We start from the raw sequence: 14,475 nt of genomic DNA on the forward strand, positions 1-14,475 counted from the left end.
AGATTCAGTGGGCAAAAGGGCATGTTTTTCTGTAACTCTAAACTATACCAAACTAAATTAGACCAATTTCACAGCAACTTTAGTTTAGTTTAGAGATACAGCGTGGAAACAGGCCCTTCGGCCCACCAAGTCCATTCCGACCAGCGGTTCCCACACACTAACATCATCCTACACACAGTAGGGACAATTTACAATTTTGCCAAGCCAATTAACCTACAAAACTGTATGTTTTTGGAGTGTCGGAGGAAATCAAAGATCCCGGAGAATATCCATGTGGGTCACGGGGAGAACGTACAAACTCCGTACAGTGAGCACGCAAAGGCAGGATGGAACCCGGGTCTCTGGCGCTGTAACGCAGCAACTCTACCGCTGCGCCACCGTATCCCCCCCCCTCTGCTCTCATACCTTGATCAAGCGTCCTCCTGTATTGAGTACAGAAAGATGCCATTATCAAGGTAACAGCAATCCACTAACATCAGCAAATCTTTACCCAAAACTGAGTTTGGTTTCTTTGTCATGCAGTACATCTCTCAATGAAATTCTGCCGAATTGACATTCCCCATTTACTGCCGTCTCATTTATTCTATTTGGGTGAAATACTGTAGTCCAGTCGGGTGAAGATCCCCGTCTCATATGCACCCATGAAGATAATGATCTGTAAAAATACAAAATGAATGGTTGTTTTTTTAATTTTTTAATTCTCTACAAAATGTGACATTTGATATGTAGCAAATTAATTTTGGATGGACAGTCTTGTACTTAGGGTAATGGCACATTAAAAAGGTAACTTTTCAGCAGGTAAAATGTTTTCTTAAAAATCATTAATCTTTTTTTTTCCCATTTCTATCACACCAATATTCTACAGAACCACATCGACAGAGACTTAAACTAACTTCCATGTTTATTCCAGAAATACAGGGTGTGTTGACCACAGTTGTACCTTTAACACTGGCCCTTCAGCTCAAATCAGTCTGAAGAAGGGTTTCGACCCGAAACGTTGCCTATTTCCTTCGCTCCATAGATGCTGCTTCACCTGCTGAGTTTCTCCAGCATTTTTGTCTACCTTCGAAGCTCAAATCATCGTTGTCTTCTACATTGTTTAAAGTACAAGCTGACGATAGTGAGATCAGGGACCAACAGACTCTGAGCGAAAAGGGCAACTGTAGCATATCCCCTTGCTAATCTGATTATAGTATCCGTTAAGAAACAGTGGAATGATTTTAATAGAATTGCAAGTTTTAATGAGTGCATTGAGATACACAGTGTAAAATAGAGGAGGAAATCTGATGAGGTAAATGAAAAAGAAAGAAAAAGGAAAAACAACAGACATTTAAAAAATCTCCTGCAGCAAACACGGAAGAATTAAGGCTCTGTTGTAGAACATGGAGCATGAACGCTCTTCATCCTACAATGTCTGTGCTAGCCATGATACTAAATGCAACTTAGGTGTCATCTGCACAGAAACTAGGTGCAGGGGTAGGCCATTCGGCCCTTCGAGCCAGCACCACCATTCAACGTGATTGTGGCTGATCCTCCAATATCAGTACCCCATTCCTGCTTTCTTCCAATATCCCTTGATTCCGTTAGCTATAGCTATCTCTCTCTTGAAAACATCCAGTGAATTGGCCTCCACTGCTTTCAATGGCAGAGAATTCCACAGATTCACAACTCTCTGGGTGTATTTCATCATCTCAGTCCTAAATGGTGTACCTCTTATTCTTATACAGTGACCCCTGGTTCTGGACTCCCCCAACATCGGGAACATTTTTCCTGCATCTAGCCTGTCCAATCCCTTAAGAATTTTACATATTTCTATAATATCCACTCTCATCCTTCTAAATTCCAGTGAATATAAGCACAGTCAATCCATTCTCTCATCATATGTCAGTCCCGGCATCCCTGGAATTAAGCTGGTGAACCTATGCTGCACTCCCTCAGTAGCAAGTATGTCCTTCCTCAAATTAGGAGACCAAAACTGCACACAATACTCCAGGTGTGGTCTCACCAGGGCCCAGTACAACTGCAGTAGCACATCCTTGCTCCTATAATCAAATCATCTCGCTATGGAGGCCATTAGCTTTCTTCACTGCCTGCTGTACCTGCATGCCTATTTTCAGAACATAGTATGGTGCAGCACATGAACAGGTCCTTGGCCATATAAAATGATATGCTGGACGTGATGCCAAGTTAATCTTGTCTGTCTGCACAAGCTCAATATTTCCCCATTTCCCGCATATTCATGTGCATATCGAAATTCTCTTAAACATCACCATTATATCTTCTTCCAACACTTTCCAGGCACCAATACTCTGTGTAAAATAACTTGCTCCACACATCTCCTTTAAACTTTCCCCCTCTCTACATAAAGCTATGCCATTTGGCATTTGACATTTCCACTGTGGGAACAAGATTCCGACCGTTGCCTCTCATAATATTATAAACTTTTATCATATCTCCCCTCAGCCTTTGACCCCAGAGAAGTTTCTTCAACTTCTCCTTTTGGCTAGTACTCTCTACGTTAGGCAACAGGCTGGTGAACTTCTTACACACTCTCTCCAAAGCCTTCACATCTTTCCTGCAATGGGCAACCAGTACTGCACACTATACTCCAAATGTGGCCTAACCAGAGTTTAATATAGCTGCAACTTGACCACCTGACCTTGATACTCAGTCCTCCCCTATATCTTCTATTGGGGTCAGGGGTTATGGGGAGAAGGCAGGAGAATGAGGTTAGGAGAAAAAGATAGATCAGCCATGAATGAATGGCGGAGTAGACTTGATGGGCTTGATGGCCTAATTCTGCTCCTTATGACCTTATGAGCCCTCCAGTGTGTCCTGTCTGAGTCCCACCGTGACAGTCCCTGCTTAGAAGAGCAAATCCTCCACCTCTTTTGCTCACTGATGAAGGTACGAACATGAATCTGCCCTACCACTGATGTAAGGCTCACCAGCCTAGAATTTGCTGAATTATCTCCATTCTGTTCCTCGAACAGAGGACCAATGTTGGTTTATAATCATCAAGCAGCAGTTGTGGTGAGGTTGATTGACAGCAAATTGCGAGTGTCCCAAAATGGCAGAATCCTTTCATATTAAATTATAAGATGTAAATTTCTGTTGTGAGATTAGTTTATATTCACGATGCAAATGCTGCAATTTCATTGATGAAACTACTGGTGATGTGGAGCCACTCACATATTATCATCCGAATTTTGTGCTTTAGCTCATCGGAGATTTTTGAACAAATTTGTGTTAGTCTCACTTTTATTTTGATGGCATAATTTAAAGAGATGCGGAGGAATTTGTGTCGTCAGAGGGTGGTGAATCTGTGGAATTCAATGTCACAGACGGCTGTGGAGGCCAAGTCAATGGATATTTTAAAGGAGGAGATTGACAGATTCTTGATTAGTACGGGTGTCAGGGGTTATGGGGGAAGGCAGGAGAATGGGGTTGAGAGGGAACGATAGATCAGCCATGATTCAATAGCAGAGTCGACTTGATGGGCCAAATGGCATTAATCTGCTCAGAGAACCTATGAACTTATAACATGGAAGAGTCTATACTTGCCATGAGGAAGCATTCAGTTTACTGGATAATCTGTCAGAAAGCTTGTAAGTAATATTCTGCTGCATATTCTAAAATGTCTGATAGGCTTATGCAAAGCATATGGTCCATTCTTTCCATTCAACTGTGCATTGGTAGCAACTCCAGACGAACCAGATAGAGATGCATAGGAGACCCTGTTACCCTGAATTCCATCCATACCATAATGAATTATGGATGATTTTTATTATTATGTGTCACCAGAGAAGATGAGGAATATTCATGTTCTTACAGTATCTCGTGTTTTATTTCATTTCTGCTCGTTTTATACAACCTAGTGTGTTTGTGTTTCTTTAGTTACAATTGCAGACGCCATCCAGAGAGACATTGTGTTCCTGATTGACGAATCTGACTTTGTTGGGAATTCCAATCTACCGCCAGTCCGTGAGTTAATGTCAGCGATAATCGAGAGCCTTGATATTGGAAGTGACCGAGTGCGAGTCGGCCTGGTGCTGTACGGCAACAAAGCAGAAACAGAGTTTTATCTAAACACCTACTCCAGAAAAGATGAAATTCTCTCTGTGGTGAGATCCCTCACTTTTCAAGGTGGCCGGACACTCAACACTGGGAAGGCATTGGAGTTTGTCCTCAGATACCACTTCACCAGATCTGCAGGCAGCAGAAGAGAGGACGGTGTCCCCCAGTTTTTGCTGCTCATCACTGGTGGGAGGTCTGGAGATGACGTCAAGCGAGCTGCAGATGCATTGAAGCAGAGAAACGTGATAACCCTTACTGTTGGATCAGGGTCTGCAGAGTCTGCTCAGCTCAAGGAGATAGCCTCTAAACCCAACCTGGGCTTCAGTGTGAGGGATTTCTCTTCTCTGCCAGGCTTACAGGAGCAGGTGATAACATCAATACAAAATCTGCATCTTCAAACAGTACCCAATGAAGAGACAACAACAGTACCTATTGAAGTGCCAGTCGTTACTACCACCAAAGGTATTTCTGCTACTTTCAATTTAGACATTGTGGTTTTGAAGTGAATGTTAAAGTTACCTTTATTTCCTTGGGGTTCGCCAAATAAATCTTTTGCTATCGTTCTCGACCTCCGTGTTTGGGGCAAATCCTTATGATGACCTTTAATAGGGGGCATGAAATGATTATCCAGCACAGATGGTGATTGTGCCAAGGTGAACATTTAGGGAAATGGGTAATAAGGTACCAAGAATGGCAGCAGCTGGGTTTGGATAGAAGAAGGGAAGGATATGATGAATGTTTGTTCGTTCTTCTGGCTGCATGGGATTCCCCCAGGAGCTCTGGTTTCCTCAAATATCTCACCGCTGTGTTGATTATCCGTGATTAATTAGTGTAATTTAATGGCAGAACATATTCTTTATTTAAGAAGGGAAGTAGGAGAAAGGAAAAAGGAGGAGGAGGAGCCCGAGGGCTGAGGAAGGGGAGGAGACAGCAAGGGCTAACAAAATTGGGAGAATTCAATGTTCATGCCCGCAGGATGCAGACTCCCCAGGCGGAATATGAGGTACTGTTCCTCCAATTTCCGGTGTTGCTCGCTCTGGCCATGGAGGAGACCCAGGACAGAGAGGTTGGATGGGGAATGGGAGGGGGAGTTGAAGTGCTGAGCCACCAGGAGGTCAGGTTGGCTATTGCGAACCGAGCGGAGGTGTTCGGTGAAACGATCGCCAAGCCTCCGCTTGGTCTCACCGATGTAGATCAGCTGACATCTAGAGCAGCGGATGCAGTAGACGAGGTTGGAGGAGATACAGGTGAACCCCTGTCGCACCTGGAACGACTGCTTGGGTCCTTGAATGGAGTCGAGGGGGGAGGTGAAGGGACAGGTGTTACATCTCTTGCGGTTGCAACGGAAAATGCCCGGGGAGGGGGTGGTGCGAGAGGGAAGGGAAGAATTAACAAGGGAGTTACGGAGGGAGCGGTCTTTGCGGAAGGCAGTCATGGGGGGAGATGGGAAGATGTGGCGAGTGGTGGGGTCACGTTGGAGGTGGCGAAACTGACGGAGGATTACTTGTTGTATGTGACAGCTGGTGGGGTGAAAGGTGAGGACTAGGGGGACTCTGCCCTTGTTGCGAGTGGGGGGATGGGGAGAGAGAGCAGTGTTGCAGGGTATGGAAGAGACCCTGGTGAGAGCCTCATCTATGGTGGAGGAGGGGAACCCCCGTTCCCTGAAGAATTAGGACATTTCTGATGCCCTGGTGTGGAACGCCTCATCCTGGGAGCAGATGCGTTGTAGACAGAGGAATGGGGAGTAGGGGATGGAGTCCTTACAGGAAGCAGGGTGGGAAGAAGTATAGTCTAGATAGCCATGGGTTGGTTAGTAAGTTTGCAGATGACACCAAGATAGCTGGTTTTGCGGACTGAGAGGAAGACAGTCAAAGTTTACAATGGGATATTGATCAGCTACAGAAATGGTGGAGAAATGGCAGATGGAGTTTAATCTGAGCAAGTACAATGTGTTGGGGTCCAATCCATAGCACCCCGAAAGTGGAAACACAAGTATATAGAGTGGTAAAAAAGGCATATGGTACACTTGATTTCAAAGGTCAAGGGATTGAGTGTAACACTCAGGATGTCATGATGCATATTTACAGGACTGTGGTTAGGCCACATTTGTAATATTGCGTGCAGTTGTGGTCGCCCCATTACAGGAAGGATGTGGCGGCTTTGGAGAGGGTACAGAAGAGGTTGCCTGGATTAGGAGGTATTGGCTACAGGGATAGGCTGGACAGACTTGAATTGTTCACTCTGGAATGCCGGAGGTTGCGGGAGACCTGAGAGAAGGTTATAAAATTATGTGTGGCACAGATAATCAGAACCTTTTTTTCCCAAAGTTTAAAGGAGATGTGCAGGGCCAAGGTTTTTACAAAGAGGGTGGTGAGTGCCTGGAACATACTCCCAGGGTTGTAGGTTGAGGCAACTCGATAGTGGCAATAAAAAGGCTTCTGGATAGGCATATGGATATGCATGTAATAGAGGGATATGTTTTATGTGTATGTGGATAAGAGATGGTATTGGCATCATGTTCGGCACAGATATTGTGGGTTGAAGGATCTTGGGTGGAACTATTCTATGCTCGATGTTCCTGTAATGGGACAACCAAAACTGCACAACACTACAACTGTGGCCGAAAGTCCTTTAAAGCCGAATCATGACTTCCTGACTCTTATACTCAATGCCCCATCCTACAAAAGCAAGCATGTCACATGTCATCTTTACAACTTGTGATTCCACTTTCAGGGAGTTATGAACTTGGACTCCAAGATCACACCATTTACGTGGCTGGTTCAGCTGAGTTTAAAGTGGCCACCCAGGAAATTGATTTTGAGGTCTAGGCGATCGACTGAAGGGGACCATTGAGGGGAAATAAATGGAGGACCCAGAGTGGGGAGGGGTGGCGGGTGAGCAGATGGAGTGGTGGAGGCAGGGGAAGGAAACTGTCTGATGGGGTTGGGAAAATGGAAAGAAAGGGGTGTGTGAGGGAAGACGGGGGGGGGGGGGGGGGGGGGGGGGGTGGTGATGGGAACTGATACAGTGTGGAAACATGCCATTCGTCCCAACTTGCCCACACCGGCCAACATGTCCCAGTTACATTCTCCCCACCTGCCCGTGTTTGGTCCATATCCCTCCAAACCTGTCCCAACCATGTACCTGTCTCACTGTTTCTTAAATGTTGGGATAGTCCCTGCCGCAACGACCTCCTCTAGCAGCTTGTTCCATACACCCACCACCCTTTGTGTGAAAAAGCTACCCCTCAGATTCCTATTAAATCTTTTCCCCTTCACTGGGCAAGAGACTCGGTGCATCTACCCGATCTATTCCTCTCATGATTTTGTACACATTTATAAGATTCCCCTTCATCCTCCTGCGCTCCAATGAATAGAGTCCCAGCCTACTCAACCTCTCCCTGTAACTCAGACCATCTAGTTCTGGTAACATCCTCGTAAATCTTCACTTACCCTTTCCAGTTTAACAACATATTTTCTATAACACGGTGCCCAGAACTGAACACAATACTCTAAATGCGGCTAATGTGCCAAACACCTTTGTGACCAGGCTATCCACCCGCAACTCCACCTTCAAGGAACCATGAACCTGCACTTGTAGATCCCCCTGCTCTATAACTCACACCAGAGCCCTACTGTTCACTGTGTAGGTCCTGCCCTTGTTAGACTTCCCAAAATACAACACCTCACATTTCTCTGTATTAAATCCCATCAACCATTCCTCAGCCCACCTGGCCAATCGATCAACATCCTTCTACAATCTTTCACAACCACCTTCACTATCTGCAAAACCACTCACTTGTGCATCATCTGCAAACTTACTAATCTTGCCCTGTATGTTCTCATCCAAGTCATTGATGTAGATGACAAACAGTAACGGGCCCAGCATCCAACCCTGAGGCACACCACTAGTCACAGGCATCCTGTCCGAGAAGCAACCTTCCACCATCACCCTCTGCTTCAGATTCAGATTCAGATTCAATTTAACTGTCATTGTCAGTGTACAGTACAGAGACAACGAAATGCATTACAGAGACAACGAAATGCATTGCAGAGACAACGAAATGCATTGCAGAGACAACGAAATGCATTTGTGTCTTTCCTTCCACAAAGACAGTGTTCTATCCATTAAATGAAATTGGATTGGAAAAGGACGTAAAGAAAATATTTTCAGAGAGCCAGTGGAACTATCATGTTGGCTTAGTTGACCTCTGAGTCAAAAAGTTGTGAGTTGAAGTCCCAGTGCAGGATCCTAGCATTGAAATCTAAGTTGAAGTTTCAGTGCAATGATGAGGGAGTACAGATATGCTTTTATTTATTTCATGAAAACAAGAACAAAGAAGCATAAGGGCTCAAGAAAGGAGCAGGATTAGGCCCCTTGGACCTTTGAGCCTGCCTTGCTATCTAAATAGCTTGATTTAGTTTAGAGATACAGCACGGAAATAGGCCCTTTGGCCCACCATGTCCACACTGACCAGCAATCCCCACACGTTAGCACTACCCTACACACAGCAGGGACAATTTTACATTTTACATTTATACCAAGCCAATTAACCTTCAAACCTGTACGTCTTTGGAGTGTGGGGGGAGACAGAAGATCTTGGAGAAAACATACGGGGAGAACGTACAAACTCCATACAGACAAACACCTGGAGTCAGGATCTTGATCAGTTGGCCAGGTGGGCTGAGGAATGGTTGATGGAATTTAATACAGATTTCGCCGCAAGGCAGTAGCTCTACTGCTGCGCCATTGTGTTGCCCTCAAATATAATCGTGGCGGATCTATTCTGGCCTCAATTCCTCTTCCGTGCCTATTCACCATCACCATCACCATCAGATCTTTCAAATATTTATCCATTTCCACCTAAAATCAGTCTAATGATCCAGCTTCCATCAGCCTCAGAGAACTCCAGAGATTCATTGCTTTCTTTGAGAGGAAACTCCTACGCACCCCAGTTTTTACACAGAGCAACCTCTTATTTTTTTTAGTTAAAATCCTTGTTCAAGACTCCCCCACTAGAGAAAGGTATCACAACATCTACTTTGCCTTGCCCCCGTCAGCATGCTGGAAGATGCTGAAGTTACAGGTGTACAAAACATCGGTGAGGCCATATTTGCAATATAGTGTTCCGTTTTGGTCACTGTGTTATAGGAAAGATGTTAGGCTGGAAGAGGTGCAGAAAAGATTTGCCAGGACATGAGAGGGCCTGAGTCATAGGCAATGGTTCAACAGGCTAGGGCTTTATGCAGGATGATGATGGGTGATTTCATGGAAGTACAATAGTTCAAGTTCAAGTGAGTTTATTATCATGTGTCCCTGTATAGGACAATGAAATTCTTGCTTTGCTTAAGCACACAGAACATAGTAGGCATTTACTACAAAACAGATAAATGTGTCCATATACCATGATATAAATATATACACACATGAATAAATAAACTGATAAAGTGCAAATAGCAGAAAGTGGTTATTAATAATCAGAGTTTTGTCCGAGCCAGGTTTAATAGCCTGATGGCTGTGGGGAAGTAGCTATTCCTGAACCTGGTTGTTGCAGTCTTCAGGCTCCTGTACCTTCTACCTGAAGGTAGCAGGGAGATGAGTGTGTGGCCAGGATGGTGTGGGTCTTTGATGATACTGCCAGCCTTTTTGAGGCAGCGACTGCGATAAATCCCCTCGATGGAAGGAAGGTCAGAGCCGAAGATGGACTGGGCAGTGTTTACTACTTTTTGTAGTCTTTTGCTCTCCAGGGCGCTCAAATTGCCGAACCAAGCCACGATGCAACCGGTCAGCATGCTCTCTACTGTGCACCTGTAGAAGTTAGAGAGAGTCTTCCTTGACAAACCGACTGTCCGTAATCTTCTCAGGAAGTAGAGGCACTGATGAGCTTTGTTGATAATTGCAATAGGCCATGAAGGAAAAGATCGGATATAAATGCACAGTATTTTACCCAGAGTAGGGGAATAACTAGGACATAGATTTAAGGTGAGGAGATGGGGACGGAAACATAATAGAAGCCTGAGGGCAATATTGTTACACAAGGGGTGCATGAGGTGTATGTCTCGAGCTGCCAGAGGAAATATTTGTGGCAACTACTATCGCAACGTTTTGGAAATATCGGAGAGGTACAAGGATAGGATAGGTTTAGAAGGACATGGGCCAAACGCAGGCAGGCGGGACTAGTGTAGATGGGGCACGTTGGTCGGCGTGGGCAAGTGGGGCTGAAGAGCGTGTTTTTGCACTCTGTATGACTCTATGACTCTGTCACTGTGCTGTTTCAAAGAAAAGCAATGGCAATTATACCTGGTGAGCACTCTGACCTTTAGTTATCCTTGCTCAACATTTCTGAAAGAGATTTTCAATACGACACTGCATTATGATTTGTAGCAATTTGGCACGTGAAAGGTATCTGCCACATGTCTACAATGTAGCCTTGATATCATTGTTTTTCAAACGCGATCATCTCTAAAACACTGTTTTGTATCCCGAAAAGGAATGAGAATGATTCTAGGTAAATATCAATCTTTTATTTTTTTTACATTATCTTATTATCAGCTGGGGCAGATAGGACTAAGTTGTGCCTTTTGATTAACGAGGAAATTAGGGTGGAAACTCCAGTAAATATGGATGCAAAGTGCAACCAATGGCACAGCGTTTGTTGATTTCTCAGTTTAGCATCTGATAGATGATGTGAAAAGTAGCATTTTCACACAAGGCCAGCAGGAGTATGAAATATTGAGAACTAATCAAGAGAGTGATATTGCATGGTAGGTTTTAGCTACCGGTATAAGATTTCCACTAACACTATGTAATGTAAAATGCCCTGATCTTATACATCAATGCTTCAATGTCCACAGCCAGGAAGAGAGACATCATCTTCCTAATTGATGGCACTTCTGGCATGGGAAGATCTATCCGACAAGTGCGCGAATTTCTGATGGAAATAATTCCCGAGCTCGAGATTGGCCCTGAGAAGGATCTTGTTGCTTTGGTGCAGTATTCTTCTGACTCGAGAGTTGAATTTTACCTCAACACTTTTTCAACTGGAGATGAGGTTTTGAACGCCGTAAAAAGAATACAGCTCAAGTTGGGAAGACCCCTGAAGACCGGTGCGGCACTAGACTTCACCACAAGGAACGTCTTCATCCCAGCCGCCGGCAGCAGGAGAGATACTGGAGCCGCCCAGATCCTGGTGCTCATCACAGCCGGGAGGTCTGTGGACAATGTTGGGCCAGCAGCAGAGGCAATGAGACAGGCTGGTATTGTGCCCATTCTCATCGGGGCCAAGAGCGCAGACACATCGGAGATGCAACTGATCACTTCCGACCCAGACTCTGTTTTCACGCTCAGTGACTTCCAGGAATTGCAATCTATTCGACAGCAGCTGCTGACTAAATTTCGACCAGTGCCTGTGATCGAGGAAACAATTGTTCCCACTAAAGGTATACGACTTCAATAAGTTCAGTAAGAGAACATGCAACTAAAATTTCACTGCATTGAATGAATTTTAAATTCTGCAAAATATATAACATTATTTTGCTTCCAGTGGTAGGTGACTCCATAGTTAGGGGTGCAGACAGGAGATTCTGCGGCAGCAGTCGAGACTCCATGATGGTGTGGTGCCAGGGTCCAGGACGTCTCGGAGTGGCTGCACAGAATCCTCAAGGGGGGCAGAGGTAGTCATGCATGTTGGCACAAATGTCATAGGTAGGAAGATGAAAGGGTTTCTACAACATGAGTATAGGGAGTGAGCTAAAAGGCTGAGAAGCAGGAGCTGCAGGGTCATGATCTCAGGTTTGCTTCCAGTACCTCGTGCTAGCGAGGTTAAGAACAGGAGGATAGGGGCAATGAATGTGTGGCTGAGGAGTTGGTGCAGAGGGGGCAGGGATTTAGATTACTAGACCACTGGGATCTCTTCTGGGGCAGAGATGACCTATACAAGAGAGACGGGTTCCACCTTCACTGGAGGGGCACCAACATCCCAGCAGGCAGGTTCACTAATGCTACGCAGGTGGATTTATACTAGTTTGGCAGGGTTGTGCGATCTATACAAGACACAGGCGGTGAGAGGTTTGATGTTGGTGTGGAGGGTGAACGGAGAAAGTGTAGATGACAGAATGGGCAGGGAAATGGCAGGGAGTGAGTTGGTTTAAATTGAACTTATTTTATTTCAAGGGGCCCGATGGGTAAGGCAGATGAGCTTAGGGCATGGATAGGTACGAGCGACTGGTACGTTGTAACCATTACGGAAACCTGGTTAAGAGAGGGGCAGGTCTGGCAGCTCATTGTTCCAGGATACAGGAACTTCAGGAGAGACAGAGGTGAGGGTAAAGGAGGAGGGGGTGTTGCCTTATTTGTGAAGGAGGATGTCATGGCAGTGGTCAGAGGTGACATTACGGACAGTTCATCTAGTGAAGCTATATGGTTGGAAGCTGAGGAACAAGAAAGGGGATCCTCAAATAATCAATGGGAATTAGAAGAAGAAATATGCTCGAATATTGTATGTCTATTAATGTTGTCATAGTGGGCGATTTTAACTTTCCCAATATTGACTAGGAATGACATAGTGCAAAAGGTTTAGACACGGTGGAATTTGTCAAATGTGCTCGTGCGAGTTTACTCCAGCAATATGCCGAAACCTCTACACTGGAGAGGGCAATGCTTGGCCTAGTCTTGGGAAATTGGGAGGAGCAAGTGGATGAAGTGTTCCTGGATGAGCCTATTGGAACCAGTGGCCTCTGTTCTATCAGGTGTAAGATAGTTATGGATAGGGACAGTGTGGGCCCACATGTTAAAATGCTCAATTGGGGCAAGGCCATCTTTGAGGGTATGAGGCAAGAACTCGCTCAAGTTGATTGGGATAGATTGATGAAGGAAAAGGAATGTCAGGAAAGTGGGGTGTTTTTAAAAGTGCGCTGACATGAGTTCAGGACATGCACGTTCCTGTTAGAGTGAAGGGCAAGGCAGGCAAATGTAAGAAAGATTGGCTGACAAGGGGAATTGAGGCTTTGATCAAGAGTAAAAAGGAGGCATGGGACAGGTATAGGCAGCTGGGATCAAGTGTATCCTTGGAGGATTTTCAGGAACTAAGGAGCAAACTTATAAAGGAAATGGGAAGGGGGAAAAAGGGACAAGGGGTAGCTCTGGCAGGTAGCATTAGGATAATCCCAAGAGATTTTCCAAATACGTAAAGGAAACAAGGGTAATCAGAGAGAGAGTGGGACCCCCTCAGGAATCAAGGCGGTCACCACAGTGGTGCCACAGGAGATGGGCAAGGTCCTTAATGAGTATTAACCATGGAGAAAGATAGGAGGATGGAGGAGCTTGGGGTAGTTACTGGAAGTGTTTTGAGATCAGTCAGTATTACGGTCACAGATGTGCTGAAGGCCCTGACGAGTATGAAGGTAGACCAATCTCCCAGCCTGATCAAATATATCTGAGGACATTGTGGGAAACTAGAGAGGAAATTGTGGATACCCTGGCTGAGATTCATTATTAAAGGCAAGATGCCAGTAGACTAGAAGGTGCCAAATGTTGTGCCCCTATTCAAAAAGGGCTGCAGGGAAAAGGTTGGAAACTACAGGCCAGTGAGTTTAACATCTGTGATTGGAAGCTAACTAGAGAGTATTCTGAGGGATAGGATATATACCAGTGGTTCCCAACCTTTTTTTGGCCATGCCCCACCTAATCACCTCTAAAATCCTGATGCCCCCCCCCCCCCCCCCCCTTGCTTTCCCTTGAGAGAAAACGGAGGAAATAGATATTATAAGGGTAACTTAGCAAAAGCTCTTTGAATCGCATTTCTAAATCCAATTCAATAAATAAGGTTCTCCCATGACCTTGCACGCTTCGTGCGACGTGCATGAAGAGCGATGGCGTGGTGATTATGTAATAACTACACAATAAAAACCTTTTTTACCCCAAAAAAATTATTTACTCAAAATAATATCTGAAACATAAACTACATATGTTTACCTGATGGAAAATCCAAAAAAATAAATCGAAAATTTGGACCCAGACCTCCTCAGTCGCGCTCAATTGCCCCCCTTAAAAATTAAATTGCCCCCCCCTGTGGGGCGTACGCCCCACGTTGGGAACCACTGATATATACTCATTTAGATGGACAAGTTGAATAGTGACAGTCAGCATGGTTTTGTACGTTGGAGGTCATGTGTCACAAATCTGATTGAGTTTTTTGAGGATGTGTCCAAAAAGGTCGACGAGGGCAGAGCTGTAGATGTTGTATACTTGGACTTCAGTAAGGCATTAGACAAGGTTCCACATGGCAGGCTGCTCTGGAAGGTTAGATCGCAAAGATTCAAAAGGGTGCAAAGAGAGATAGCTGAATGGATAGAAATTTGGCTTTGTGGAAGGAAACAGAGGGTGATGGTGGAAGGTTGC

The 14,475-nt window shown here is 45.0% G+C and overlaps 1 protein-coding gene across 3 annotated transcripts in view; it reads left to right on the plus strand.

Moving 5' to 3' along the window:
• col6a3 (collagen, type VI, alpha 3) overlaps positions 1 to 14,475 on the plus strand; it is a 246,465-nt gene that overhangs the window by 49,547 nt on the left and 182,443 nt on the right. For all 3 annotated transcript variants that reach the window (XM_055637667.1, XM_055637668.1, XM_055637670.1), the window contains exons 4-5: positions 3,898 to 4,539; positions 10,932 to 11,516. In XM_055637667.1, coding sequence (XP_055493642.1) covers positions 3,898 to 4,539; positions 10,932 to 11,516 — 1,227 coding nt within the window. The remainder of the gene's footprint in view (positions 1 to 3,897; positions 4,540 to 10,931; positions 11,517 to 14,475) is intronic.

Source organism: Leucoraja erinacea, chromosome 7 (assembly GCF_028641065.1).
Source record: "Leucoraja erinacea ecotype New England chromosome 7, Leri_hhj_1, whole genome shotgun sequence".
In the NCBI taxonomy this organism is placed as follows: Eukaryota; Metazoa; Chordata; class Chondrichthyes; order Rajiformes; family Rajidae; genus Leucoraja; species Leucoraja erinaceus.